The sequence below is a fragment of the Nerophis lumbriciformis genome, linkage group LG25 (assembly GCF_033978685.3).
Source record: "Nerophis lumbriciformis linkage group LG25, RoL_Nlum_v2.1, whole genome shotgun sequence".
In the NCBI taxonomy this organism is placed as follows: domain Eukaryota; kingdom Metazoa; phylum Chordata; class Actinopteri; order Syngnathiformes; family Syngnathidae; genus Nerophis; species Nerophis lumbriciformis.
In genome coordinates this window covers 836,290-863,453 of record NC_084572.2, presented here as the reverse complement: position 1 = coordinate 863,453, position 27,164 = coordinate 836,290, and the positions used below count along the sequence as shown (strand labels likewise).

The 27,164-nt window shown below is 38.4% G+C and overlaps 1 protein-coding gene across 2 annotated transcripts in view; it reads left to right on the top strand.

The window, feature by feature from the left end:
* Nucleotides 1-3,171: 3,171 nt before the first annotated feature.
* The window catches only part of syt10 (synaptotagmin X), a 60,129-nt gene continuing 36,136 nt past the window's right edge, over nt 3,172-27,164 (top strand). For both annotated transcript variants that reach the window (XM_061984476.2, XM_072916030.1), the window contains exons 1-2: nt 3,172-3,376; nt 13,595-14,003. In XM_061984476.2, coding sequence (XP_061840460.1) covers nt 3,172-3,376; nt 13,595-14,003 — 614 coding nt within the window. The remainder of the gene's footprint in view (nt 3,377-13,594; nt 14,004-27,164) is intronic.

The window sequence follows — 27,164 nt, the reverse complement described above, 5'->3', positions numbered from 1 at the left end:
GGTTGAATTCAAAGTCTCCCTACTAACCCACCAGTGCCTCCATGGAAATGCCCCCTTCTACCTCAAAGAACTACTCACCCCCAAATCCTCCACACGACACCTCCGCTCCGGACAGGCTAACCTCCTCCAACCTCCGAGGACAAAGCTACCAACTATGGGAGACCGGGCTTTCTGCTCCGACCGCTCCCAGTCTGTGGAATGCTCTCCCTGACCACCTGAGGGCACCACAGACTGTGGATGCTTTTAAAAAAGGCTTAAAAACCCTTCTTTTAAAAAAAAAGCCTTATATACCGTATTTTCCGCAATATTAGCCGCACCTAAAAACCACAAATTTACTCAAAAGCTGACAGTGCGGCTTTTAACCCGTTGCGCTTTATATATGGATTAATATTACGATTCATTTTCATAAAGTTTCGATCTCGCAACTACGGTAAACAGCCGCCATCTTTTTTCCCGGTAGAACAGGAAGCGCTTCTTCTTCTACGCAAGCAACCGCCAAGGTAAGCACCCGCCCCCATAGAACAGGAAGCGCTTCTTCTTCTACTGTAAGCAACCACCCGCCCGCGTAGAAGAAGAAAAAGCGCGCGGATATTACGTTTCATTTCCTTTGTGTGTTTACATCTGTAAAGACCACAAAATGGGTCCTACTAAGCGTCAGGGATCCGGTTCATGAAAAGACGCAATCTCTCCATCCGCACACGGATTACTATTTCACAGCAACTGATATTCCTGTGAACCGCACTGTGGATACAACGGGAGCATGTACGGTGAATATTCGCACCACAGGGAATGAGAAGTCATCCTTCACTGTGGTTCTAGCTTGCCATGCTAATGGCCAGAAACTTCCACCCATGGTGATATTCAAAAGGAAGACCTTGCCAAAAGAGACCTTTCCAGCCGGCGTCATCATAAAAGCTAACTCGAAGGGATGGATGGATGAAGAAAAGATGAGCGAGTGGTTAAGGTAAGTTTACGCGAAGAGGCCGGGTGGCTTTTTTCACGCAGCTCCGTCCATGTGGATATACGACTCCATGCGCGCCCACATCACGCTGGTTTTTAATATATTATTAAAGTTTGACTGACCTATTTGACTGTTTTTTTGACATTCCTTTAGCGCAGTTAGATGCGGCTTATAACACGGGGCGGCTTATAGGTGGACAAAGTTTTGAAATATGCCGTTCATTGAAGGCGCGGCTTTTAACCCAGGGCGCCTTATGGTGCGGAAAATACGGTACATACTAGTTCTAGCGATTAGGCTGTACTAGTTTTTTTTATTTTTTTATTATTATCTTTTTAATATTATTATTATTATTTTATCTTTCAGGTTGTTTGCTCAATGTAAAGTGCTTTTTACAAATAAAATCTATTATTATTATTATTATTGAAACCACTGTCAGTAACTACAGTTGGTCGCTACATCTGTAAGTGCAAGTTAAAACTCTACCGTGCAAAGCGAAAGCCATTTATCAACAACACCCAAAAACGCCGCCGGCTTCGCTGGGCCCCGAGCTCATCTAAGATGGACTGATGCAAAGTGGAAAAGTGTTCTGTGGTCTGACGAGTCCACATTTCAAATGTTTTTGGAGGAAAAGAACCATCCGGACTGTTTTAGGCGCAAAGTGTAAAAGGCAGCATGTGTGATGGTATGGGGGTGAATTAGTGCCCAAGACATGGGTAACTTACACATCTGTGAAGGCACCATTAATGCTGAAAGGTACATACAGGTTTTGGAGCAACATTTGTTGCCATCCAAACAATGTCTTTTTCATGGACGCCCCTGCTTATTTCAGCAAGACAATGCCAAGCAGGGCCGGACCGTGGCATAGGCCGTATAGGCAAATGCTAAGGGCGCCATCCATCAGGGGGCGCCAGTGCCAAATGTTGGAGAAAAAAAAAAAAGAAAGAAAAAAAAAAAAAAAAAAAGTTGGTACTATTATTTCTAAATACAAAAAATAATCCCACGTTAATTAAAAAGCCTATTTAATAGAAATATTATTTGTTACAACATTACGCCCCCCCCCCCCCGCACGGTGCGCCCCCTCCCTTCCCGTATCATGACTCTTTTTGGACGTCACCACATCATAAAATCAACACAAGATGTCAAAACGGCCAAAACTGTCAGGTGCCCAGGGAAGAAAAAAGAGAAAAGAAGAGGAGGAGAAACGAGAAAAGACAGAGGTAGCAGGTAGGTAACGTTAGCCTACATGAAATTATTTGTCTGTCACAGAATGTGATAGTAACCTGGCTTTTTAGCATTAAGCTAATGCTACATGATTCGGCAATTGCTAATCAATAAATATCTAGTTCTGTTTTAACGTCGGGTTAATATTGTGGAGGGGGCTAAATTGTTATGAAAAATAATAATGTAACGTTAGGTAATTACAGTACTCCCACCTTACATTCCTCAGGGACATTTGTATTAGATCTTTTAAGCAGGTGTTTTTTGTTTACATTGTTATTGCCTTCTGGTTAGCTAATGTTTGCCCTGCAGGTAATAGTCACTTTTCCACCCCTTTATATATTAGGTATAGTTGTAAGTAAAAAAAAAAAAGGTCAAAGACAAAGCTATTCGGTTTCTTGTGAGTATATACACTTCACTGCCGATGTGGGGGGGCGCCACCTAGAATCTTGCCTAGGGCGCCAGATTGGTTAGGACCGGGCCTGATGCCAAGCCACATTCTGAAAGTGTTACAACAGCGTGGCTTCGTAGTAAAAGAGTGCGGGTACTAGACTGGCCTGCCTGTAGTCCAGACCTGCCTCCCATTGAACATGTGTGGCGCATTATGAAGCCTAAAATAGCACAACGGACTGTTGAACAACTTCAGCAAGAACGGGAAAGAATTCCACCTGAGAAGCTTGAAAAATGTGTCTCCTCAAGAAAGCCTTTATGAAAAAATAAATCAAATAAAAATAAAAAAAAGACATGAAATGGAGGCGCCTGAAGGGAGTCCACAGGGGGGAGACTCTCCAGGGTGGTCGGGAGAGAGCGCCCTGCCCCCCTCTCCGCCCCCCCCCCCCCCCCGCCCAAGTAGTCGCGCAACAGGTCCGACTCGCTCACTCTGCGCACGGACGCGCCTCGGAGAAGTTGCGTGCGGCCGCTCGTCCTCCTCGCACCCCGCGCCGATGGACGCCGACGCGGACACGGCGCGCCTCCACGCCGCCCTGTGAACGATGAACCCCCGCCCGCCCGGCCCCCCCTCCGGCGCGCAATGGCTTAACCGGAGAGACACGAGCGTCCGGAGCGGGGACCGCGTCACGCTGTGCCAGAGGGCTCTGCAGATCGTCACCGACCTCTGCCTCACCGAACATGTGGACCGGGAGAAGTGCTCGGACATATTCCCCCTGGAGAGCGGCGTTCCGGGCGAAGGACACGCAGGTAAATGCAACTCCCACGGCCGCCACTTGACTCGAGATGAGGACAAACAACTTATTTCAACTTTTGCAACTCCGCGAGTGCGCGAACAAAGCAGAATGTTGCGAGAATTAAATGGCGGACAGCAACAGGTGGCTCCAAATACGCGTGCTCCTATTTTTTAGACTTGAAAAGCATCCATGTGGTCGGACAACTACAAAAGAAGTAAAAAAAACAAAGCAGTCAGATCCATCCGTCCATTGTCGAGCCTATTCGCTGGAGCCTATCACAGCTGCATTCGGGTGGAAGGCGGCGTACACCCCTGGACAAGTCGCCACCTCATAAGCAGTCAGGTCATCCTACTGAAATAGTGTGTGTGTTTTTCCATCCATCCATCCATTTTCTACCGCTTGTCCCGTTCGGGATCGCGCGGGGTGTCGGTCGCTGGAGCCTATCCCAGCTGCATTCGGGCGGAAGGCGGGGTACACCCTGGACAAGTCGCCACCTCATAAGCAGTCAGGTCATCCTAATGAAATAGTGTGTGTGTTTTTATATCCATCCATCTATTTTCTACCGCTTGTCCCTTTCGGGTTCGCGGGGTGGTCGGTCGCTGGAGCCTATCTCAGCTGCATTCGGGCAGAAGGCGGTGTACACCCTGGACAAGTCGCCACCTCATAAGCAGTCAGGTCATCCTAATGAAATATTGTGTGTCTTTTTCCATCCATCCATCCATTTTCTACCGCTTGTCCCTTTCGGGTTTGCGGGGTGGTCGGTCGCTGGAGCCTATCTCAGCTGCATTCAGGTGGAAGGCGGGATACACCCTGGACAAGTCGCCACCTCATAAGCAGTCAGGTCATCCTAATGAAATATTGTGTGTCTTTTTCCATCCATCCATCCATTTTCTACCGCTTGTCCCTTTCGGGTTTGCGGGGTGGTCGGTCGCTGGAGCCTATCTCAGCTGCATTCGGGCGGAAGGCGGGATACACCCTGGGCAAGTCGCCACCTCATAAGCAGTCAAGTCATCCTAATGAAATAGTGTGTGTGTTTTTATATCCATCCATCTATTTTCTACCGCTTGTCCCTTTCGGGTTTGCGGGGTGGTCGGTCGCTGGAGCCTATCTCAGCTGCATTCGGGCGGAAGGCGGCGTACACCCTGGACAAGTCGCCACCTCATAAGCAGTCAGGTCATCCTAATGAAATATTGTGTGTGTTTTTCCATCCATCCATCCATCCATCCATTTTCTACCGCTTGTCCCTTTCGGGTTTGCGGGGTGGTCGGTCGCTGGAGCCTATCTCAGCTGCATTCGGGCGGAAGGCCGTGTACACCCTGGACAAGTCGCCACCTCATAAGCAGTCAGGTCAAACTAATTAAATAGTGTGTGTGTTTTTCCATCCATCCATCCATCCACTCGCTACCGCTTGTCCCTTTCGGGGTCGCTGGATCTCAGCTGCATTCGGGCGGAAGGCGGGTACACCCTGGACAAGTCGCCCCCTCATAAGCAGTCAAGTCATCCTAATGAAATAGTGTGTGTGTTTTTATATCCATCCATCCATTTTCTACCGCTTGTCCCTTTCGGGGTCGCAGGGGGGTCACTTGCTGGAGCCTATCCCAGCTGCATTCGGGCGGAAGGCGGCGTACACCCTGGACAAGTCGCTACCTCATAAGCAGTCAGGTCATCCTAATGAAATAGTGTGTGTGTTTTTCCATCCATCCATCCATTTTCTACCGCTTGTCCCTTTCGGGGTCGCAGGGGGGGTCACTCGCTGGAGCCTATCCCAGCTGCATTCGGGCGGAAGGCGGCGTACACCCTGGACAAGTCGCCACCTCATAAGCAGTCAGGTCATCCTAATGAAATATTGTGTGTGTTTTTCCATCCATCCATCCATCCATCCATTTTCTACCGCTTGTCCCTTTCGGGTTTGCGGGGTGGTCGGTCGCTGGAGCCTATCTCAGCTGCATTCGGGCGGAAGGCAGGGTACACCCTGGACAAGTCGCCACCTCATAAGCAGTCAGGTCAAACTAATTAAATAGTGTGTGTGTTTTTCCATCCATCCATCCATCCACTTGCTACCGCTTGTCCCTTTCGGGGTCGCTGGATCTCAGCTGCATTCGGGCGGAAGGCGGGTACACCCTGGACAAGTCGCCCCCTCATAAGCAGTCAAGTCATCCTAATGAAATAGTGTGTGTGTTTTTATATCCATCCATCTATTTTCTACCGCTTGTCCCTTTCGGGTTCGCGGGGTGGTCGGTCGCTGGAGCCTATCCCAGCTGCATTCGGGCGGAAGGCGGCGTACACCCTGGACAAGTCGCCACCTCATAAGCAGTCAGGTCATCCTAATGAAATATTGTGTGTGTTTTTCCATCCATCCATCCATCCATCCATTTTCTACCGCTTGTCCCTTTTGGGTTTGCGGGGTGGTCGGTCGCTGGAGCCTATCTCAGCTGCATTCGGGTGGAAGGCGGCGTACACCCCTGGACAAGTCGCCACCTCATAAGCAGTCAGGTCATCCTACTGAAATAGTGTGTGTGTTTTTCCATCCATCCATCCATTTTCTACTGCTTGTCCCGTTCGGGTTCGCGCGGGGTGTCGGTCGCTGGAGCCTATCCCAGCTGCATTCGGGCGGAAGGCGGTGTACACCCTGGACAAGTCGGCCCCTCATAAGCAGTCAAGTCATCCTAATGAAATAGTGTGTGTGTTTTTATATCCATCCATCTATTTTCTACCGCTTGTCCCTTTCGGGTTCGCGGGGTGGTCGGTCGCTGGAGCCTATCCCAGCTGCATTCGGGCGGAAGGCGGCGTACACCCTGGACAAGTCGCCCCCTCATAAGCAGTCAAGTCATCCTAATGAAATAGTGTGTGTGTTTTTATATCCATCCATCTATTTTCTACCGCTTGTCCCTTTCGGGTTCGCGGGGTGGTCGGTCGCTGGAGCCTATCTCAGCTGCATTCGGGCGGAAGGCAGGGCACACCCTGGACAAGTCGCCCCCTCATAAGCAGTCAAGTCATCCTAATGAAATAGTGTGTGTGTTTTTATATCCATCCATCTATTTTCTACCGCTTGTCCCTTTCGGGTTCGCGGAGTGGTCGGTCGCTGGAGCCTATCTCAGCTGCATTCGTGTGGAAGGCAGGGCACACCCTGGACAAGTCGCCACCTCATAAGCAGTCAGGTCATCCTAATGAAATATTGTGTGTGTTTTTCCATCCATCCATCCATCCATCCATCCATTTTCTACCGCTTGTCCCTTTCGGGTTTGCGGGGTGGTCGGTCGCTGGAGCCTATCTCAGCTGCAATCGGGCGGAAGGCAGGGCACACCCTGGACAAGTCGCCACCTCATAAGCAGTCAGGTCAAACTAATTAAATAGTGTGTGTGTTTTTCCATCCATCCATCCATTTGCTACCGCTTGTCCCTTTCGGGGTCGCAGGGGGGTCAGTCGCTGGAGCCTATCCCAGCTGCATTCGGGCGGAAGGCGGCGTACACCCTGGACAAGTCGCCACCTCATAAGCAGTCAGGTCAGGTAGCGGGGGGTGTATACTGTAGCGTCCCGGAAGAGTCAGTGCTGCAAGGGGTTCTGGGTATTTGTTCTGTTGTGTTGATGTTGTGTTACGGTGCGGATGTTCTCTCGAAATGTGTTTGTCATTCTTGTTTGGTGTGGGTTCACAGTGTGGCGCGTATTTGTAACTGTGTTAAAGTTGTTTATACGGCCACCCTCAGTGTGACCTGTAGGGCTATTGACCAAGTATGCCCAGGTCTAGTTTAGGCTCATGTTGACATCCCAGCCACCGTTTGCAAAGACTGCAACTTTCCATTCAATGTGCCTCCTGGTTCCTCTGATGTGTCCTCAAAAGTCACTCGGAGGTTCTCCCATGCATGACTTCCATCATCATCCTTCTGACTTTTCATATTTAGCCTTTTTTTATGTTTTACTCTTTTTTTTTTGTTCCAGTGTCAACGATTTGTCATTGGCTTGTTTTCTATAGTGTGAGATGGTTAGGTGTCCTCCTGTTTCCTCCTTTCTGCATTCGAATAGTATTCACAACGCTTCACTTTTTCTACATTTTGTTATCCATCCATCCATCCATCTTCTTCCGCTTATCAGAGGTCGGGTCACGGGGGCAGCAGCCTAAGCAGGGAAGCCCAGACTTCCCTCTCCCCAGCCACTTCGTCCAGCTCCTCCCGGGGGATCCCGAGGCGTTCCCAGGCCAGCCGGGAGACATAGTCTTCCCAACGTGTCCTGGGTCTTCCCCGTGGCCTCCTACCGGTCGGACGTGCCCTAAACACCTCCCTAGGGAGGCGTTCGGGTGGCATCCTGACCAGATGCCCGAACCACCTCATCTGGCTCCTCTCCATGTGGAGGAGCAGCGGCTTTACTTTGAGCTCCCCCCGAATGACAGAGCTTCTCACCCTATCTCTAAAGATAATAAATAATTCAACCCAATAGTTGGGTTATGAATCAACCAACATTGAGTTAGCATAACTCAACTTTTGGGTTAAATAAATTCAGCCCAATAGTTGGATTATGAATCAACCAACATTGAGTTAGAATAACTGAATTTTTGGGTTAAATAATTTAACCCAATAGTTGGGTTATGAATCAACCAACATTGAGTTAAAGTAATGAACTTTTGGGTTAATTAATTTAACCCAATAGTTGGGTTATTAATCAACCAACATTGAGTTAGCATAACTCAACTTTTGAGTTAAATAATTTAACCCAATAGTTGGGTTATGAATCAACTAATATTGAGTTAGCATAACTCAACTTTTGGGTTAAAAAATTTAACCCAATAGTTTGGTTATGAATCTACCAACATTGAGTTAGCATAACTCAACTTTTGGGTTAATTAATTTAACCCAATAGTTGGGTTATTAATCAACCAACATTGAGTTAGCATAACTCAACTTTTGAGTTAAATAATTTAACCCAATAGTTGGGTTATGAATCAACTAATATTGAGTTAGCATAACTCAACTTTTGGGTTAAATAATTTAACCCTATAGTTAAATTATGAATCAACCAACATTGAGTTAGAATAACCCAACTTTTGGGTTAAATAATTCAACCCAATAGTTGGGTTATGAATCAACCAACATTGAGTTAGAATAACCCAACTTTTGGGTTATATAATTTAACCCAATAGTTGGGTTATGAATCAACCAACGTTAAGTTAGCATAACTCAACTTTTGGGTTAAATAATTCAACCCAATAGTTGGGTTATGAATATACCAACATTGAGATAGCATAACTCAAATTTTGGGTTAAATAAATTTAACCCAATAGTTGGGTTATGAATCAACCAACATTGAGTTAGCATAACTCAACTTTTGGGTTAAATAATTCAACCAATTAGTTGGGTTATGAAACAACAAATATTGAGTTTGCATAACTCAAATTTTGGGTTAAATAAATTCAACCCAATAGTTAGGTTATGAATTAACCAACATTGAGTTAGCATAACTCAAATTTTGGGTTGAATAATTCAACCCAATAGTTAGGTTATGAATCTACCAACATTGAGTAAGCATAACTCAACTTTTGGGTTAAATACCTAACCCCAATAGTTGGGTTATGAATCTACCAACATTGAGTTAGAATAACTCAACTTTGGGTTAAATAATTCAACCCAACAGTTGGGTTATGAATCAACTCATATTGAGTTAGCATAACTCAACTTTTGTGTTAAAGAAATTCAACCCAATAGTCGTGTTATGAATCAACCAACATTGAGTTAGAATAACCCAACTTTTGGGTTAAATAATTCAACCCAACAGTTGGGTTATGAATCAACCAACATTGAGTTAGAATAACTGAACTTTTGGGTTAAATAATTCAACCCAATAGTTTGGTTATGAATCAAACAACATTGAGTTTGAATAACCCAACTTTTGGGTTAAATAATTCAACCCAATAGTTGGGTTATGAATCAACAAATATTGAGTTAGCATAACTCAACATTTGGGTTGAATAAATTCAACTCAATATTTGGGTTATGAATCAACCAACATTGAGTTAGCATAACTCAACTTTTGGGTTAAATAATTCAACCAATTAGTTGGGTTATGAATCAACAAATATTGAGTTAGAATAACTCAAATTTTGGGTTAAATAAATTCAACCCAATAGTTAGGTTATGAATAAAGCAACATTGAGTTAGCATAATTAAACTTTTGGGTTAAATAATTCAACCCATTAGTTAGGTTATGAATTAACCAAAATTGAGTTAGCATAACTCAACTTTTGGGTTAAATACCTAACCCCAATAGTTGGGTTATGAATCTACCAACATTGAGTTAGAATAACTCAACTTTGGGTTAAATAATTCAACCCAACAGTTGGGTTATGAATCAACTCATATTGAGTTAGCATAACTCAACTTTTGTGTTAAAGAAATTCAACCCAATAGTCGTGTTATGAATCAACCAACATTGAGTTAGAATAACCCAACTTTTGGGTTAAATAATTCAACCCAACAGTTGGGTTATGAATCAACCAACATTGAGTTAGAATAACTGAACTTTTGGGTTAAATAATTCAACCCAATAGTTTGGTTATGAATCAAACAACATTGAGTTTGAATAACCCAACTTTTGGGTTAAATAATTCAACCCAATAGTTGGGTTATGAATCAACCAACATTGAGTTAGCATAACTCAACTTTTGGGTTGAATAAATTCAACCCAATAGTTAGATTATGAATCAACCAACATTGAGTAAGAATAACCCAATTTTTGGGTTAAATAATTCAAACCAATAGTTGGGTTATGAATCAACAAATATTGAGTTGGCATAACTCAACTTTTGGGTTAAAAAAAACAACAACAAAAAAAACAAACACTTTTGGGTTAAATAAATTAAACTCAAAAATTGGGTTATGAATCAACCAACATTAAACAAAATACAGAGGTATGGTTTTAGAGGTCTTGCTCATGATTGGTTGAAAAGTTATCTTGGTGGTAGAGAACAGTATGTGCATATGAACAATGTAGATTCAGATAAAAAGATTATAACACATGGAGTGCCCCAAGGTTCTGTACTGGGACCAACATTGTTTTTATTGTATATTAATGATATCTGCAAAATCTTTAAAAAACTCAATTGTATTCTCTTTGCTGACGATACAAGTCTCTACTGTTCTGGGCAAGACCTTGGCCAACTCTTAGAGACTGTAGAGAGTGAACTCCACATACTAAAGCAATGGTTTGATGCCAATAAACTGTCAATCAACCTAAATAAAACAAAATATATCATTTTTGGAAATAGGAAAAATAACATACAGTGTCATATAAGAATTGATGATATGGAGATAGAAAGGGTGTATTCAACAACATTTCTGGGAATCTATATAGATGATAAATTAAATTGGAAACTGTACATAAATATACTTAAGACAAAGATGGCAAAAATTATTGCTATGTTACATAAAATCAAAAACTCCGTAAATCAAAAGGCTCTTAATATGTTATATAATTCTTTCATACTCCCTTATCTTAATTATTGTGTTGAAATCTGGGGTAACAATTACAAAACAAACATCAACTCTATATTCTTACTTCAAAAGAAAGCGATTAGAATTGTAAATGATGCAGATTATCATGACCATACCAATGCTCTGTTTATTAAATTAAAAACATTAAAACTGCACCATCTTGTTGACCTCAACACTGCTATTGTGACGTACAAAGCTCATAACCACATGCTGCCTCGGTGTCTACAGGAGAGGTTCATACCCAGAGAGAATCCCTATGACCTCAGAGGTTCAGCTGTCTTCCAGAAAGCTAAGATAAGAACAAGCTTAAAAGTTTGGATGATTCCTACAAATGTTCCACTTCCATTCACACATTTAAAAAACAACTTTAAGACCAATGTCTTGGGAAAATATATCACTCTTGAATCAACACAGTAGTTAATACTATGATCAATGTTAATTAAAATACTAAATGTGGGATATAAATAATAATGTTTGTATAATTGTTTGTATATAGTATATAATTGGTGCAAAGGTCTAACAGGTGTACAAGGATATTTCACATGCCTTTACTGTGTATATAATTGAACAATGTTCATATTGTGTATAATGTGTATTTATAATATGTTGTACAAAAGACATTTCATAATTTTCGGAAGTTCATCTTGTACTTGACATTGTTTATAGGGTTAGGCGCTATAAGTGTTCAACTTCAGCCTAAACCCTTTCGGTCTGCAACATTTTCATTTTCAATCTATGAATGTGCAACTGTTTGTTTATTTTGTTGACCATTGACCGAAGAATAATAAACTATAAACATTGAGTTTGAATAACCCAACTTTTGGGTTGAATAATTCGACCCAATAGTTGAGTTATGAATCAACCAACATTGAGTTAGAATAACCCAACTTTTGGGTTATATAATTCAACCCAATAGTTGGGTTATGAATCAACAAATATTGAGTTAGCATAACTCAACTTTTGGGTTAAATAATTCAACTCAATAGTTTGGTTATGAATCAACCAACATTCAGTTAGCATAACTCAACTTTTGGGTTAAATAATTCAACCCAATAGTTAGATTATGAGTAGAATAACCAAACTTTTGGATTGTATAATTTAACCCAATAGTTGGGTTATGAATCAACCAACATTGAGTTAGCATAACTCAACTTTTGGGTTAACTAAATTCAACTCAATAGTTGGGTTTTGAATCAACCAACATTGAGATAGAATAACTGAACTTTTGGATTGTATAATTTAACCCAATAGTTGGGTTATGAATCAACCAACATTGAGTTAGCATAACTCAACTTTTTGGTTAAATAATTCAACCCAATAATTCAGTTATGAATCAACTAATATTGAGTTGGCATAACTCAACTATTGGGTTAAATAAGTTCAACTCAATAGTTGGGTTATGAATCAACCAACATTGAGTTTGAATAACCCAAAGTTTGGGTTAAATAATTCAACCCATTAGTTTGGTTATGAATGAACCAACATTGAGTTAGCATAATTCAACTTTTGGGTTAAAAAAATTCAACCCGATAGTTAGCTTATGAATCAACCAACATTGAGTTAGCATAACTCAAATTTTGGGTTGAATAAATTCAAACCAATAGTTGGATTATGAATCAACCAACATTGAGATAGAATAACTGAACTTTTGGATTGTATAATTTAACCCAATAGTTGGGTTATGAATCAACCAACATTGAGTTAGCTTAACTCAACTTTTTGGTTAAATAATTCAACCCAATAGTTAGGTTATGAATCAACCAACATTGAGTGAGCATAACTCAACATTTGGGTTAAATAATTCAACCCAATAGTTAGATTATGAATCAACCAACATTGAGTTAGAATAACCCAACTTTTGGGTTAAATAATTCAACCCAATAGTTGGGTTATGAATCAACCAACATTGAGTTAGAATAACCCAACTTTTGGGTTGTATAATTTAACCCAATAGTTGGGTTTTGAATCAACCAACATTGAGTTAGAATAACTGAACTTTTGGGTTAAATAATTCAACCCAATAGTTAGATTATGAATCAACCAACATTGAGTTAGAATAACTGAATTTTTGGATTGTATAATTTAACCCAATATTTGGGTTATGAATCAACCAAAATTGAGTTAGCATAACTCAACTTTTGGGTTAAATAAATTCAACTCAATAGTTGGGTTATGAATCAACCAACATTGAGTTAGAATAACCCAACTTTTGGGTTAAATAATTCAAGCCAATAGTTGGGTTATGAATCAACCAACATTGAGTCAGAATAACCCAACTTTTGGGTTATATAATTTAACCCAATAGTTGGGTTTTGAATCAACCAACATTAAGTTAGAATAACTGAACTTTTGGGTTAAATAATTTAACCCAATAGTTAGATTATGAATCAACCAACATTGAGTTAGAATAACTCAACTTTTGGATTGTATAATTTAACCCAATATTTGGGTTATGAATCAACCAAAATTGAGTTAGCATAACTCAACTTTTGGGTTAAATAAATTCAACTCAATAGTTGGGTTATGAATCAACCAACATTGAGTTAGAATAACCCAACTTTTGGGTTAAATAATTCAAGCCAATAGTTGGGTTATGAATCTACCAACATTGAGTTAGAATAACCCAACTTTTGGGTTGTATAATTCAAGCCAATAGTTGGGTTCTGAATCAAGCAATGCAGTGTATGTTAATGAGAAATAGCAAAGGAGCATGCATGTGTTCACCTTGTCTCTCTGTGCTTGGCGTCCACTAGACATCTCCATCAGTCTCCTGGCGGTGGTGGTGGGTTTCTGCGGCCTGGCCTTGTTGGCAGTGTCCTTGTTCGTCTTCTGGAAGCTCTGCTGGCCCATCTGGAGGAGCAAAGCTCTGGCAGGCCACGGAGGAAATGTCGGCCTCCACGTGGCCTTCCCCGAGGCGCCGCCGCCCCCCGCCTCGCCGCCGCTGCCGGAGTGGAAAGCGGCGGCGCTTGCGGAAGAGAAGAAGAAACACCCGCCGGAGGTGAAAATGAACGGGAAGAGCTCGGTCAAGATCCTGGAGGCGGCCATGAAGATCAGTCAGACGTCGCCGGACATCCCGGCCGACGTGCAGACCACCCTGAAGGAGAAGCTGAGCCAGCAGGCCAAAATCCAGAGACAGACCACCGAGCCCACCTCGTCCTCCAGGTAGCCCTAACCCCAGTCACACACCCTCACCGTCACCAGTCCATGGTGCACACTTTTAACAATGCTGGGTTTTTTGTTTGAACCCAATTTACCAGTTGCAAGTGTTGGGTTAAATCAGTGGTTCTCAAACTTTTTTTGTCATCCCCCACTTTGGACAAGGGGGAGTTTTCAAGCCCCACCTGCCCCCATCGCCCCAACAGAGCGCTAATGCCAAGCTTTAACATTTTCAAATTTATTGAACATCAAGTTGTATACATTCAAACTCTATAACATAAAATAACATTAAGTTCAATAATAAATAAAATAACTGTGCAGCTGTGGTATAACTTGCATCAAGTTCAATAATAAATAAAATAACTTCCATCAAGTTCAATAATAAATAAAACAAAAGTGTTATAACTTGCATCAAGTTCAATAATGAATAAAAAAAAAGTGATATAACTTGCATCACATTCAATAATAAATCAAAAAAACTGTTATAACTTGCATCAAGTTCAATAATAAATCAAAAAAGTGTTATAACTTGCATCATGTTCAATAATAAATCAAAAAAGTGTTATAACTTGCATCAAGTTCAATAATAAATCAAATAAAAGTGTTATAACTTGCATCAAGTTCAATAATAAATCAAAAAAAGTGTTATAACTTGCATCAAGTTCAATAATAAATCAAAAAGTGTTATAACTTGCATCACGTTCAATAATAAATCAAAAAAAGTGTTATAACTTGCATCAAGTTCAATAATAAATCAAAAAAAGTGTTATAACTTGCATCAAGTTCAATAATAAATAAAACAAAAGTGTTATAACTTTCATCAAGTTCAATAATAAAAAAAAGTGTTATAACTTGCATCAAGTTCAATAATAAAAAAAAGTGTTATAACTTGCATCAAGTTCAATAATAAATCAAATAAAAGTGTTATAACTTGCATCAAGTTCAATAATAAATCCAATAACTTGCATCAAGTTCAATAATAAATCAAAAAAAGTGTTATAACTTGCATCAAGTTCAATAATAAATAAAAAAAAGTCTTATAACTTGCATCAAGTTCAATAATAAATAAAACAAAAGTGTTATAACTTGCATCAAGTTCAATAATAAATCAAAAAAAGTGTTATAACTTGCATGAAGTTCAATAATTAATCAAATAACTTGCATCAAGTTCAATAATAAATCAAATAACTTGCATCAAGTTCAATAATAAATACAATAAAAGTGCCACTTTGCAATCTTTGCAAAAAAAAAAAGGAGGAGCTATGCATTTGGCAAGACAGGGCAAGTGACAGCACTTTCCCCCAGGAGAGCCACCTTGCTTCACTGTGAAACAGCACGGCTGTATGATCAGCTCCCATTTCCTCACACAGTGTAGAGAACAGTCGCACTTTCAGTGGTCGTGTTTTGATCAAATTGACCGCGCTCACAACATCTGTTAAAACCTCATTGAGTTCGGGGCTGAGCTGCCTTGACGCGAGTGCTTCCCGGTGAATGACACAGTGTGTGCCCGTCACATTTTTGTTTCTCTGCAGGCGCTGGCTCTGGCTCGACGACCTTTGAGGTGCGAGTCACAAATGTATATATTTGTGTAATTGTGGTCCACACATTAGCCTGCTACCCATCCGCTCGAAAGTTTGTTCTGCTTAGCCCCGCCCCCATTAGTTACTGTTGCTATGTCTGTCAAACGTTCGCTCCTACCGAGAAATATAAAGCCTACAGTAAAAATAAGTACCGGTAATTTCCATTTATTTATATAGCGGATTTCACAGACAGAATCACAAAGTGATTTACAGTGTGTATAGAAAATGAAAGCATAGTAAAAAAAATAATCTAAGAATATAATAATTAAAAAAAAAATTTAAAGTGAAATTTCCTCCCGTTCCTCGCGCCCCACCTGTCATGTCTCTATTCCCCACACTTTGAGAAACGCTGGGTTAAATCATGGAGTTATTTGTATGAAGAGCAATCCATTTAAGAGTATTATTTCAACTCCATTTCTGGGTTTTCAGAACTATCAACCATTTTTGGGATGTTTTTCAATGAGTAACACATTTACACGTAAAAGGCTTTTTTTTTTGTTAGAAAGGTAATTTTTTCTTGAAGGGAATTTTATTAAGGATTAATCTCATGAACATTATTTACAATCACACATGTTATGTACATGAGAATATGTGAGCATGCTGTATAGAACTACTATGACCATACACGGCAATTCTTGGGGAAAAAAAGTCATTCATATCTTGCTTTTGAGTATATTTTAATGGAATAAAAACAATGTTGATCAGTAGTTGGGAAGGAGTAGGACAAACCAGCAGTAAAATGTATCATTTTTAAACAACTATTGGGTCAAGGAGCGCTAAATTGCCCAACCCAATAGTTCTGGTTTGGAATAACCCAACATTGATTTAGCATAAATCAACTTTTGGGTTAAATAATTCAACCCAATAGTTAGGTTATGAATCAACCAACATTGAGTTAGCATAACTCAACTTTTGGGTTAAATAATTCAACCCAATAGTTAGGTTATGAATATACCAAAATTTCTTTAGCATAACTCAACTTTTGGGTTAAATAATTCAAGCCAATAGTTGGGTAATGAATCTACCAACATTGAGTTAGAATAACTCAACGTTCGGGTTGAATAAATTCAACCCAATAGTTGGGTTATGAATCAACCAACATTCAGTTAGCATAACTCAACTTTTGGGTTAAATAATTCAACCCATTAGTTGGGTTATGAATCAACAAATATTGAGTTAGCAAAACTCAACTTTTGGGTTAAATAAATTCAACCCAATAGTTAGGTTGTGAATAAACCAACATTGAGTTAGCATAACTCACATTTTGGGTTAAATAATTCAACCCAATAGTTAGGTTATGAATCTACCAACATTGAGTTAGCATAACTCAAGTTTTGGGTTAAGTAATTTTACCCAATAGTTGGGTTATGAATCTACCAACATTGAGTTAGAATAACTCAACTTTTGGGTTAAATAATTCAAGCCAATAGTTGGGTAATGAATCTACCAACATTGAGTTAGAATAACTCAACGTTTGGGTTAAAAAAATTCAACCCAATAGTCGGGTTATGAATCAACCAACATTCAGTTAGCATAACTCAACTTTTGGGTTAAATTATTCAACCCAATAGTTGGGTTATGAATCAACCAACATTGAGTTAGCATAACTCAAATTTTGGGTTAAATAATTCAACCCAATAGTTAGGTTATGAATCTACCAAAATTGAGTTAGCATAACTCAACTTTTGGGTTAAATAATTCAAGCCAATAGTTGGGTAATGAATCTACCAACATTGAGTTAGAATAACTCAACGTTTGGGTTAAAAAAATTCAACCCAATAGTTGGGTTATGAATCAACCAACATTGAGTTAGAATAACTAAACTTTTGGGTTAAATAAATTCAACCCAATAGTTGGGTTATGAATCAACAAACATTGAGTTAGAATAACTCAACGTTCGGGTTAAATAAATTCAACCCAATAGTTGGGTTATGAATCAACCAACATTCAGTTAGCATAACTCAACTTTTGGGTTAAATAATTCAACCCATTAGTTGGGTTATGAATCAACAAATATTGAGTTAGCATAACTCAACTTTTGGGTTAAATAAATTCAACCCAATAGTTAGGTTGTGAATCAACCAACATTGAGTGAGCATAACTCACATTTTGGGTTAAATAATTCAACCCAATAGTTAGGTTATGAATCTACCAACATTGAGTTAGCATAACTCAAGTTTTGGGTTAAGTAATTTTACCCAATAGTTGGGTTATGAATCTACCAACATTGAGTTAGAATAACTCAACTTTTGGGTTAAATAATTCAAGCCAATAGTTGGGTAATGAATCTACCAACATTGAGTTAGAATAACTCAACGTTTGGGTTAAAAAAATTCAACCCAATAGTCGGGTTATGAATCAACCAACATTCAGTTAGCATAACTCAACTTTTGGGTTAAATTATTCAACCCAATAGTTGGGTTATGAATCAACCAACATTGAGTTAGCATAACTCAACTTTTGGGTTAAATAATTCAAGCCAATAGTTGGGTAATGAATCTACCAACATTGAGTTAGAATAACTCAACGTTTGGGTTAAAAAAATTCAAGCCAATAGTTGGGTTATGAATCAACCAACATTGAGTTAGAATAACTAAACTTTTGGGTTACATAAATTCAACCCAATAGTTGGGTTATGAATCAACAAACATTGAGTTAGAATAACTCAACGTTCGGGTTAAATAAATTCAACCCAATAGTTGGGTTATGAATCAACCAACATTCAGTTAGCATAACTCAACTTTTGGGTTAAATAATTCAACCCATTAGTTGGGTTATGAATCAACAAATATTGAGTTAGCATAACTCAACTTTTGGGTTAAATAAATTGCAACCCAATAGTTAGGTTGTGAATCAACCAACATTGAGTTAGCATAACTCACATTTTGGGTTAAATAATTCAACCCAATAGCTAGGTTATGAATCTACCAACATTGAGTTAGCATAACTCAAGTTTTGGGTTAAATAATTTTACCCAATAGTTGGGTTATGAATCAACCAACATTGCGTTAGCATAACTCACATTTTGGGTTAAATAATTCAACCCAATATTTGGGTTATGAATCAACCAACATTGAGTTAGCATTACTCAACTTTTGGGTGAAATAATTCAACCCAATAGTTGGGTTATGAATCTACCAACATTGAGTTAGCATAACTCAACTTTTGGGTTAAATAAATTCAACCCAATAGTTGGGTTATGAATCAACAAACATTGAGTTAGCATAACTCAACATTTGGGTTAAATAAATTCAACCCAATAGTTAGGTTATGAATCAACCAACATTGCGTTAGCATAACTCACATTTTGGGTTAAATAATTCAACCCAATAGTTGGGTTATGAATCTACCAACATTGAGTTAGAATAACTCAACTTTTGGGTTAAATAATTCAACCCAACAGTTGGGCTATGAATCAACTAATATTGAGGTAGCATAACTTAACTTTTGTGTTAAATAAATTCAACCCAATAGTTGGGTTATGAATCAACCAACATTGAGCTAGCATAACTCAACTTTTAGGTTAAATAATTCAACCCAATAGTTGGGTTATGAATCAACTAATATTGAGTTAGCATAACTTAACTTTTGTGTTAAATAAATTCAACCCAATAGTTGGGTTATGAATCAACCAACATTGAGCTAGCATAACTCAACTTTTAGGTTAAATAATTCAACCCAATAGTTGGGTTATGAATCAACTAATATTGAGTTAGCATAACTCAACTTGCAGGTTAAACAAATTCAAACCAATAGTTAGGTTATGAATTAACCAACATTGAGTTAGAATAACTCAACATTTTGGTGAAATAATTCAACCCAATAGTTGGGTTAACCCAAAATGTTGAGTTAAAAAACCTCAAATGAGGTGTTGGTCCTTTTCTGAACCAGCCATTGGGTTTAAATTGGGTTATTTTTTCAACCCAACATTTTTTTACTGCGTAGCATTTTGAACGCCGGACAGAACCTGTCCAATCGGGTCATGTGACTTTTGGCCGAGGATAGTCCGCGGGCCATTTTGGTCTGGTGTCACAATGACCTTCACATTCTGTGGTGGGATTTGTGTGTCTCTTTACTGAAAACACAACAAAAATCCAATTGAGCCACGGAGGTTGCAAGCCGACAATCAGCCGTACGCGTGCACACAGCTGCCATGGAAACGCCTGCAAGCAACAGCGGTATTTAAACAATCCGCCTCTCGCTTTCCCTTAGTTTCTCCAAGTCGGTGTATTCAAGGCTGAGGTCCATAATTAGCAACGTGCAAGCTGCCCGCAGATGTTGTGATGCAGCTGTGAGTGGACTCTCACACCACACTCGCTGCCTTACAACACTAATTACATCACACGCTGATGACTTACACCCCCGTCATTGACGCCAGGAGGGAAGGTTCAAGAATCCTACTTAAGCCCCGACACCTGGGACACTTTCACCATGTATTTCAACTTAAACAACCTCCAAGCAGGGGTGTCAAACTCATTTTAGACCGGGGGGGCCACATGGAGAAACATCTACTCCCAAGTGGGTCGGACTGGTAAAATCACGGCACGATAACTTCAAAATAAAGACAACTTTGGATTGTTTTCTTTGTTTAAAAATAGAACGAGCACATTCAGAAAATGTACAAATCATAATGTTGTTGTTTTTTACACTTACATGTTGCGGTTAATAGTATTCTATCTTTATTTGTCCTTATTCATACTTTCTGAATACATTATGTGATCATGTTCATCAGTCAACTCATTAGTGTTCATTTTCAATCAATTACGATTAGAGATGTCCGCTTTTTATTACATCATTTCGACTTCTTATCTCATAAGTATAATTATTGTATCTCATAATTTCGATGTTTAATCGCATAATTTACATTTTTATTTCATAATTTCGATGTTTAATCGCATAATTTGAATTTTTATTTCATAATTTCGACTTTCTTTTTTCAAAATTTCAACTTTTTATGTCACGATTCTGACTTTTATCTCATAATTTCAACTTTATTTCATAATTTTTTATATTTGGACTTTTTATCTTATAATCATGACTTTTTGGTTAATAATTTCAAATGTTATCTCATAATTAGGACTTTCCCATTTCATAATTGCATTTTTTCATGTCATAGTTTAGGTTTAGTTGAGTTTATTTGTCCTTATTCATACTTTCTGAATACATTATGTGATCATGTTCATCAGTCAACTCATTGGTGTTCATTTTCAATCAATTACGATTAGAGATGTCCGATAATGGCTTTTTTGCCGATATTCCATATTGTCCAACTCTTAATTACCGATTCCGATATCAACCGATACCGATATATACAGTCGTGGAATTAACACATTATTATGCCTAATTTTGTTATGAATCGACCAACATTGAGTTAGCGTAACTCAACTTTTGGGTTAAATAAATCAACCCAATAGTTTGGTTTGGAATATACCAACATTGAGTTAGCAGAACTCAACTTTTGGGTTAAATTATTCAACCCAATAGTTGGGTTATGAATCAACCAACATTGAGTTAGAATAACTCAACGTTTGGGTTAAATAAATTCAACCCGATAGTTGGGTTAGTCGCAAAATTAACCCAAAAATGTTGAGTTAAAATAACTCAAATAAGTTTTACCATGAATTTCAAGTTAAAAATAACAACAACCTCCAAGCAGGGGTGTCAAACTCATTTTAGACCGGGGGGGCCACATGGAGAAACATCTACTCCCAAGTGGGTCGGACTGGTAAAATCACGGCACGATAACTTCAAAATAAAGACAACTTTAGATTGTTTTCTTTGTTTAAAAATAGAACGAGCACATTCAGAAAATGTACAAATCATAATGTTGTTGTTTTTTACACTTACATGTTGCGGTTAATAGTATTCTATCTTTATTTGTCCTTATTCATACTTTCTGAATACATTATGTGATCATGTTCATCAGTCAACTCATTAGTGTTCATTTTCAATCAATTACGATTAGAGATGTCCGCTTTTTATTACATCATTTCGACTTCTTATCTCATAAGTATAATTATTGTATCTCATAATTTCGATGTTTAATCGCATAATTTACATTTTTATTTCATAATTTCGACTTTCTTTTTTCAAAATTTCAACTTTTTATGTCATGATTCTGACTTTTGTCTCATAATTTCAACTTTATTTCATAATTTTTTATATTTTGACTTTTTATCTTATAATCATGACTTTTTGGTTAATAATTTCAAATGTTATCTCATAATTAGGACTTTCCCATTTCATAATTACATTTTTTCATGTCATAGTTTAGGTTTAGTTGAGTTTATTTGTCCTTATTCATACTTTCTGAATACATTATGTGATCATGTTCATCAATCAACTCATTGGTGTTCATTTTCAATCAATTACGATTAGAGATGTCCGATAATGGCTTTTTTGCCGATATCCGATATTGTCCAACTCTTAATTACCGATTCCGATATCAACCGATACCAATATATACAGTCGTGGAATTAACACATTATTATGCCTAATTTTGTTATGAATCAACCAACATTGAGTTAGAATAACCCAACTTTTGGGTTAAATAATTCAACCCAATAGTTGGGTTATCAATCAACCAACATTGAGTTAGCGTAACTCAACTTTTGGGTTAAATAATTCAACCCAATAGTTTGGTTTGGAATAACCCAACATTGTGTTATCATAACTCAACTTTTTGGTTAAATAATCCAACCCAATAGTTGGGTTATGAATCGACCAACATTGAGTTAGCGTAACTCAACTTTTGGGTTAAATAAATCAACCCAATAGTTTGGTTTGGAATAACCCAACATTGTGTTATCATAACTCAACTTTTTGGTTAAATAATTCAACCCAATAGTTAGGTTATGAATATACCAACATTGAGTTAGCATAACTCAAATTTTGGGTTAAATAATTCAACCCAATAGTTGGGTTATGAATCTACCAAAATTGAGTTAGCAGAACTCAACTTTTGGGTTAAATTATTCAACCCAATAGTTGGGTTATGAATCAACCAACATTGAGTTAGAATAACTCAACGTTTGGGTTAAATAAATTCAACCCGATAGTTGGGTTAGTCGCAAAATTAACCCAAAATGTTGAGTTAAAATAACTCAAATAAGTTTTACCATGAATTTCAAGTTAAAAATAACAACAACCTCCAAGCAGGGGTGTCAAACTCATTTTAGACCGGGGGGGCCACATGGAGAAACATCTACTCCCAAGTGGGTCGGACTGGTAAAATCACGGCACGATAACTTCAAAATAAAGACAACTTTAGATTGTTTTCTTTGTTTAAAAATAGAACGAGCACATTCAGAAAATGTACAAATCATAATGTTGTTGTTTTTTACACTTACATGTTGCGGTTAATAGTATTCTATCTTTATTTGTCCTTATTCATACTTTCTGAATACATTATGTGATCATGTTCATCAGTCAACTCATTAGTGTTCATTTTCAATCAATTACGATTAGAGATGTCCGCTTTTTATTACATCATTTCGACTTCTTATCTCATAAGTATAATTATTGTATCTCATAATTTCGATGTTTAATCGCATCATTTAAATTTTTATTTCATAATTTCGATGTTTAATCGCATAATTTAAATTTTTATTTCATAATTTCAACTTTCTTTTTTCAAAATTTCAACTTTTTATGTCACGATTCTGACTTTTATCTCATAATTTCAACTTTATTTCATAATTTTTTATATTTGGACTTTTTATCTTATAATCATGACTTTTTGGTTAATAATTTCAAATGTTATCTCATAATTAGGACTTTCCCATTTCATAATTACATTTTTTCATGTCATAGTTTAGGTTTAGTTTAGTTTATTTGTCCTTATTCATACTTTCTGAATACATTATGTGATCATGTTCATCAGTCAACTCATTGGTGTTCATTTTCAATCAATTACGATTAGAGATGTCCGATAATGGCTTTTTTGCCGATATCCGATATTGTCCAACTCTTAATTACCGATTCCGATATCAACCGATACCGATATATACAGTCATGGAATTAACACATTATTATGCATAATTTTGTTATGAATCAACCAACATTGAGTTAGCGTAACTCAACTTTTGGGTTAAATAAATCAACCCAATAGTTTGGTTTGGAATAACCCAACATTGTGTTATCATAACTCAACTTTTTGGTTAAATAATTCAACCCAATAGTTAGGTTATGAATATACCAACATTGAGTTAGCAGAACTCAACTTTTGGGTTAAATAATTCAACCCAATAGTTAGATTATGAATATACCAACATTGAGTTAGAATAACTCAACGTTTGGGTTAAATAAATTCAACCCGATAGTTGGGTTAGTCGCAAAATTAACCCAAAATGTTGAGTTAAAATAACTCAAATAAGTTTTACCATGAATTTCATGTTAAAAATAACAACAACCTCCAAGCAGGGGTGTCAAACTCATTTTAGACCGGGGGTGGGGGGGCACATGGAGAAACATCTACTCCCAAGTGGGTCGGACTGGTAAAATCACGGCACGATAACTTAAAAATAAAGACAACTTCGGATTGTTTTCTTTGTTTAAAAATAGAACGAGCATATTCAGAAAATGTACAAATCATAATGTTGTTGTTTTTTTACACTTACATGTTGAGGTTATTAGATAGATAGATAGATAGATATTGTTGCGTTTGGACCAGTTGTTCCTCCCAGGGAACTCAAGTTTCTGGTCGCTCCCAAGCTCTTTACGACACTTAAAGCTGAGTAGAAGAACCACCAGAGACAGAATAGGTATTTTGTAATATATTTGCAAAGCTTTGTAAATATAATGAGACCAGTCCAGCATAGAACATTCAATCGCGCAGCTAAGATGGTCTGCTCTAAAATATGGAAACCTTCTATTCTATAAAGTCTCTCTCCCTCCCACCCTCGCTGTCTTGTCTTTCCAGCCCAAACACATGCCCATTGTCCTCCGCAGCTGGACACAAGAACAGATAAAGAAAAAGGAGTATCTCTCCTCCTTACATTGCAAAGTCAAGGTTAGCACACAGTATTTGCAGACAACCAAAAGACCACAATTGGAAGAAAAACACTAGCTGTTTTGTAATATGATTATTAAAATAAAGAAGTAACACTTAAATACGGATATATGTAAATATCTGCCTCCGACAATAGATAGATAGATAGGTAGGGATGATGTTTGATGAGAAATTATCGAGTTCGAGCCCATTATCGAATCCTCTTATCGAACCGATTCCTTATCGATTCTCTTATCGAATCCAGATAGGTTGTTGTATATGGAAAAAAAACACAATATTTGGTTTAACAAAAGCTCACTTTTATTTTATAAGAAAAAAATAAAATGAAATAAATAAATAAATATTGACTGTTACCCCCCTAAAAAAATAAAATAAGTTAAAAGACTGTCAAACCCTCGTTAGCTTGATGAGTTTCAGCCTTATAAAGTATGAACTTGTATTCACCAACATTGATCTTCAGAACACTCAGTTCTTGGAATATGTCTTCCTGTCATTAAAAAAAGAAGAAAAGAAAGGACACACGTTTAGTTCCTAGCTCGTCCTGTTTTGAAAACCACTTGAATGTCGGTCCCAGACATTAAAAATGTTGGCTTTGTGCCCGCCCGTTTTGCTGTCAGTTACTATTTTGCTAATCCTTATTATTAGCGCACTCAAGTTTGTTTACCGCACACTCAAGACATCCAGCACTATTTCCACATTTGCTGCTACAAAACCCAAAAGCAGTGAAGTTGTCACCTTGTATGGTGAATAAAAAGAGAATACAACAAATCCTTTTCAACTTGTATTCAATTGAATAGACTGCAAAGACAAGATATTTCATGTTCACACTGAGAAATAATCATTCATTTAGAATTTAATGGCAGAAAAACATTGCAAAAAGTTGTCACAGGAGCATTTTTACCACTGTGTTACATGGCCTTTCCTTTTAACAACACTCAGTAAACGTTTGGGAACTGAGGAGACACATTTTTGAAGTGGAATTCTTTCCCATTCTTGCTTGATGTACAGCTTAAGTTGTTCAACAGTCCGGGGGTCTCCGTTGTTCTATTTTAGGCTTCACATTTTCAATGGGAGACAGGTCTGGACTACAGGCAGGCCAGTCTAGTACCCACACTCTTTTACTACGAAGCCACGTTGATGTAACACATGGCTTGGCATAGTCTTGCTGAAATAAGCAGGGGCGTCCATGGTAACGTTGCTTAGATGGCAACATATGTTGCTCCAAAACCTGTATGTACCTTTCAGCATTAATGGTGCCTTCACAGATGTGTAAGTTACCCATGTCTTGGCCACTAATACACAGAGGTGTGGACTCGAGTCACATGACTTGGACTCGAGTCAGACTCGAGTCATGAATTTGATGACTTTAGACTCGACTTGACAAAATGTAAAAAGACTTGCAACTGGACTTAGACTTTAACATCAATGACTTGTGACTTCACTTGGACTTGAGCCTTTTGAATTGACATGACTTGACATGACTTGCTACTTTCCCCAAAACCCAAAGATGAAAAAGTTATTCGGGAGCGCTCCGTATTTTTCATTGTGTACTTGTCTATCAGCGTTGCGTGTGTCAGCTGGTGTGCTCTCAGTACAACAGCCAATCAAATTACATCTACTTTGTTTTCATCACACAGCATTCATCCAATCAAATTGCAGGAAGAAGACATGTCCAAACCACACGCCAGTGAACAAAAAATGATACCTAAAATAATTTCGTTTGGGTATAAAAATGACGAGGTGGTCAACACAAAACGGTTTGCAGTATGCAACACATGCGGTTCCAAAATGACTGATGGAGAGGCAACAACTTCCAACTTCGTCCGGCATTTGAAGTTGCACAAAGAACGGTAAGTTTTGAATGTAAGATAACGTTTATTGGCTAAGTAACGTGACTTTTATTTGCTGTGTAGTTAAATCAGTGAGGCTGTAAACTCACTGCTAACGTTATAACGTTATTGCAAACACGGGAATCTGTTGCAGTTCACTACCTTATTCATACTTTTTGTTCAGTGATTTTTTTTAAGCAGGGTTACGTTAGTCAATATATCACACGTAACGTTAGACGGCGGTCAGCAGCACCGCGTATTTTAGACACCTAAAAAAAGACAAAAATAGTCAAATAAAGGTCAGTTAAAATGTATACTATATTATGAATATGTGTACCGTTTTAGCTAGCTTTCTGACATACTGTTGGTTGTTTACCTCAGTGGTCCCCAACCACCGGGCCGCGGCCCGGTACTGGTCCGTGGATCGATTGGTATCGGGCCGCACAAGAAATATATATATATTTTTTTTCTTTTTTTAATTAAATCAACATAAAAAACACAAGATACACTTACAAGTAGTGCACCAACCCAAAACAACTCTCTCCCCCCTTTTGTTCTGGGCATTGAACATGAAGACTCTTCCTTCACTGTTCCGAGTGGCCATGAGAGTCTTGGCAGTGCCTGCCTCCAGTGCTCCAGTGGAGCGAGTTTTCAGCCATGGTGGCATCATACTACGCCCCCATCGTGCACAAATGACTGACAGACTCTTGGCTAATTTGGTCTTTTGCAAATGCAATGCAGCATAGGG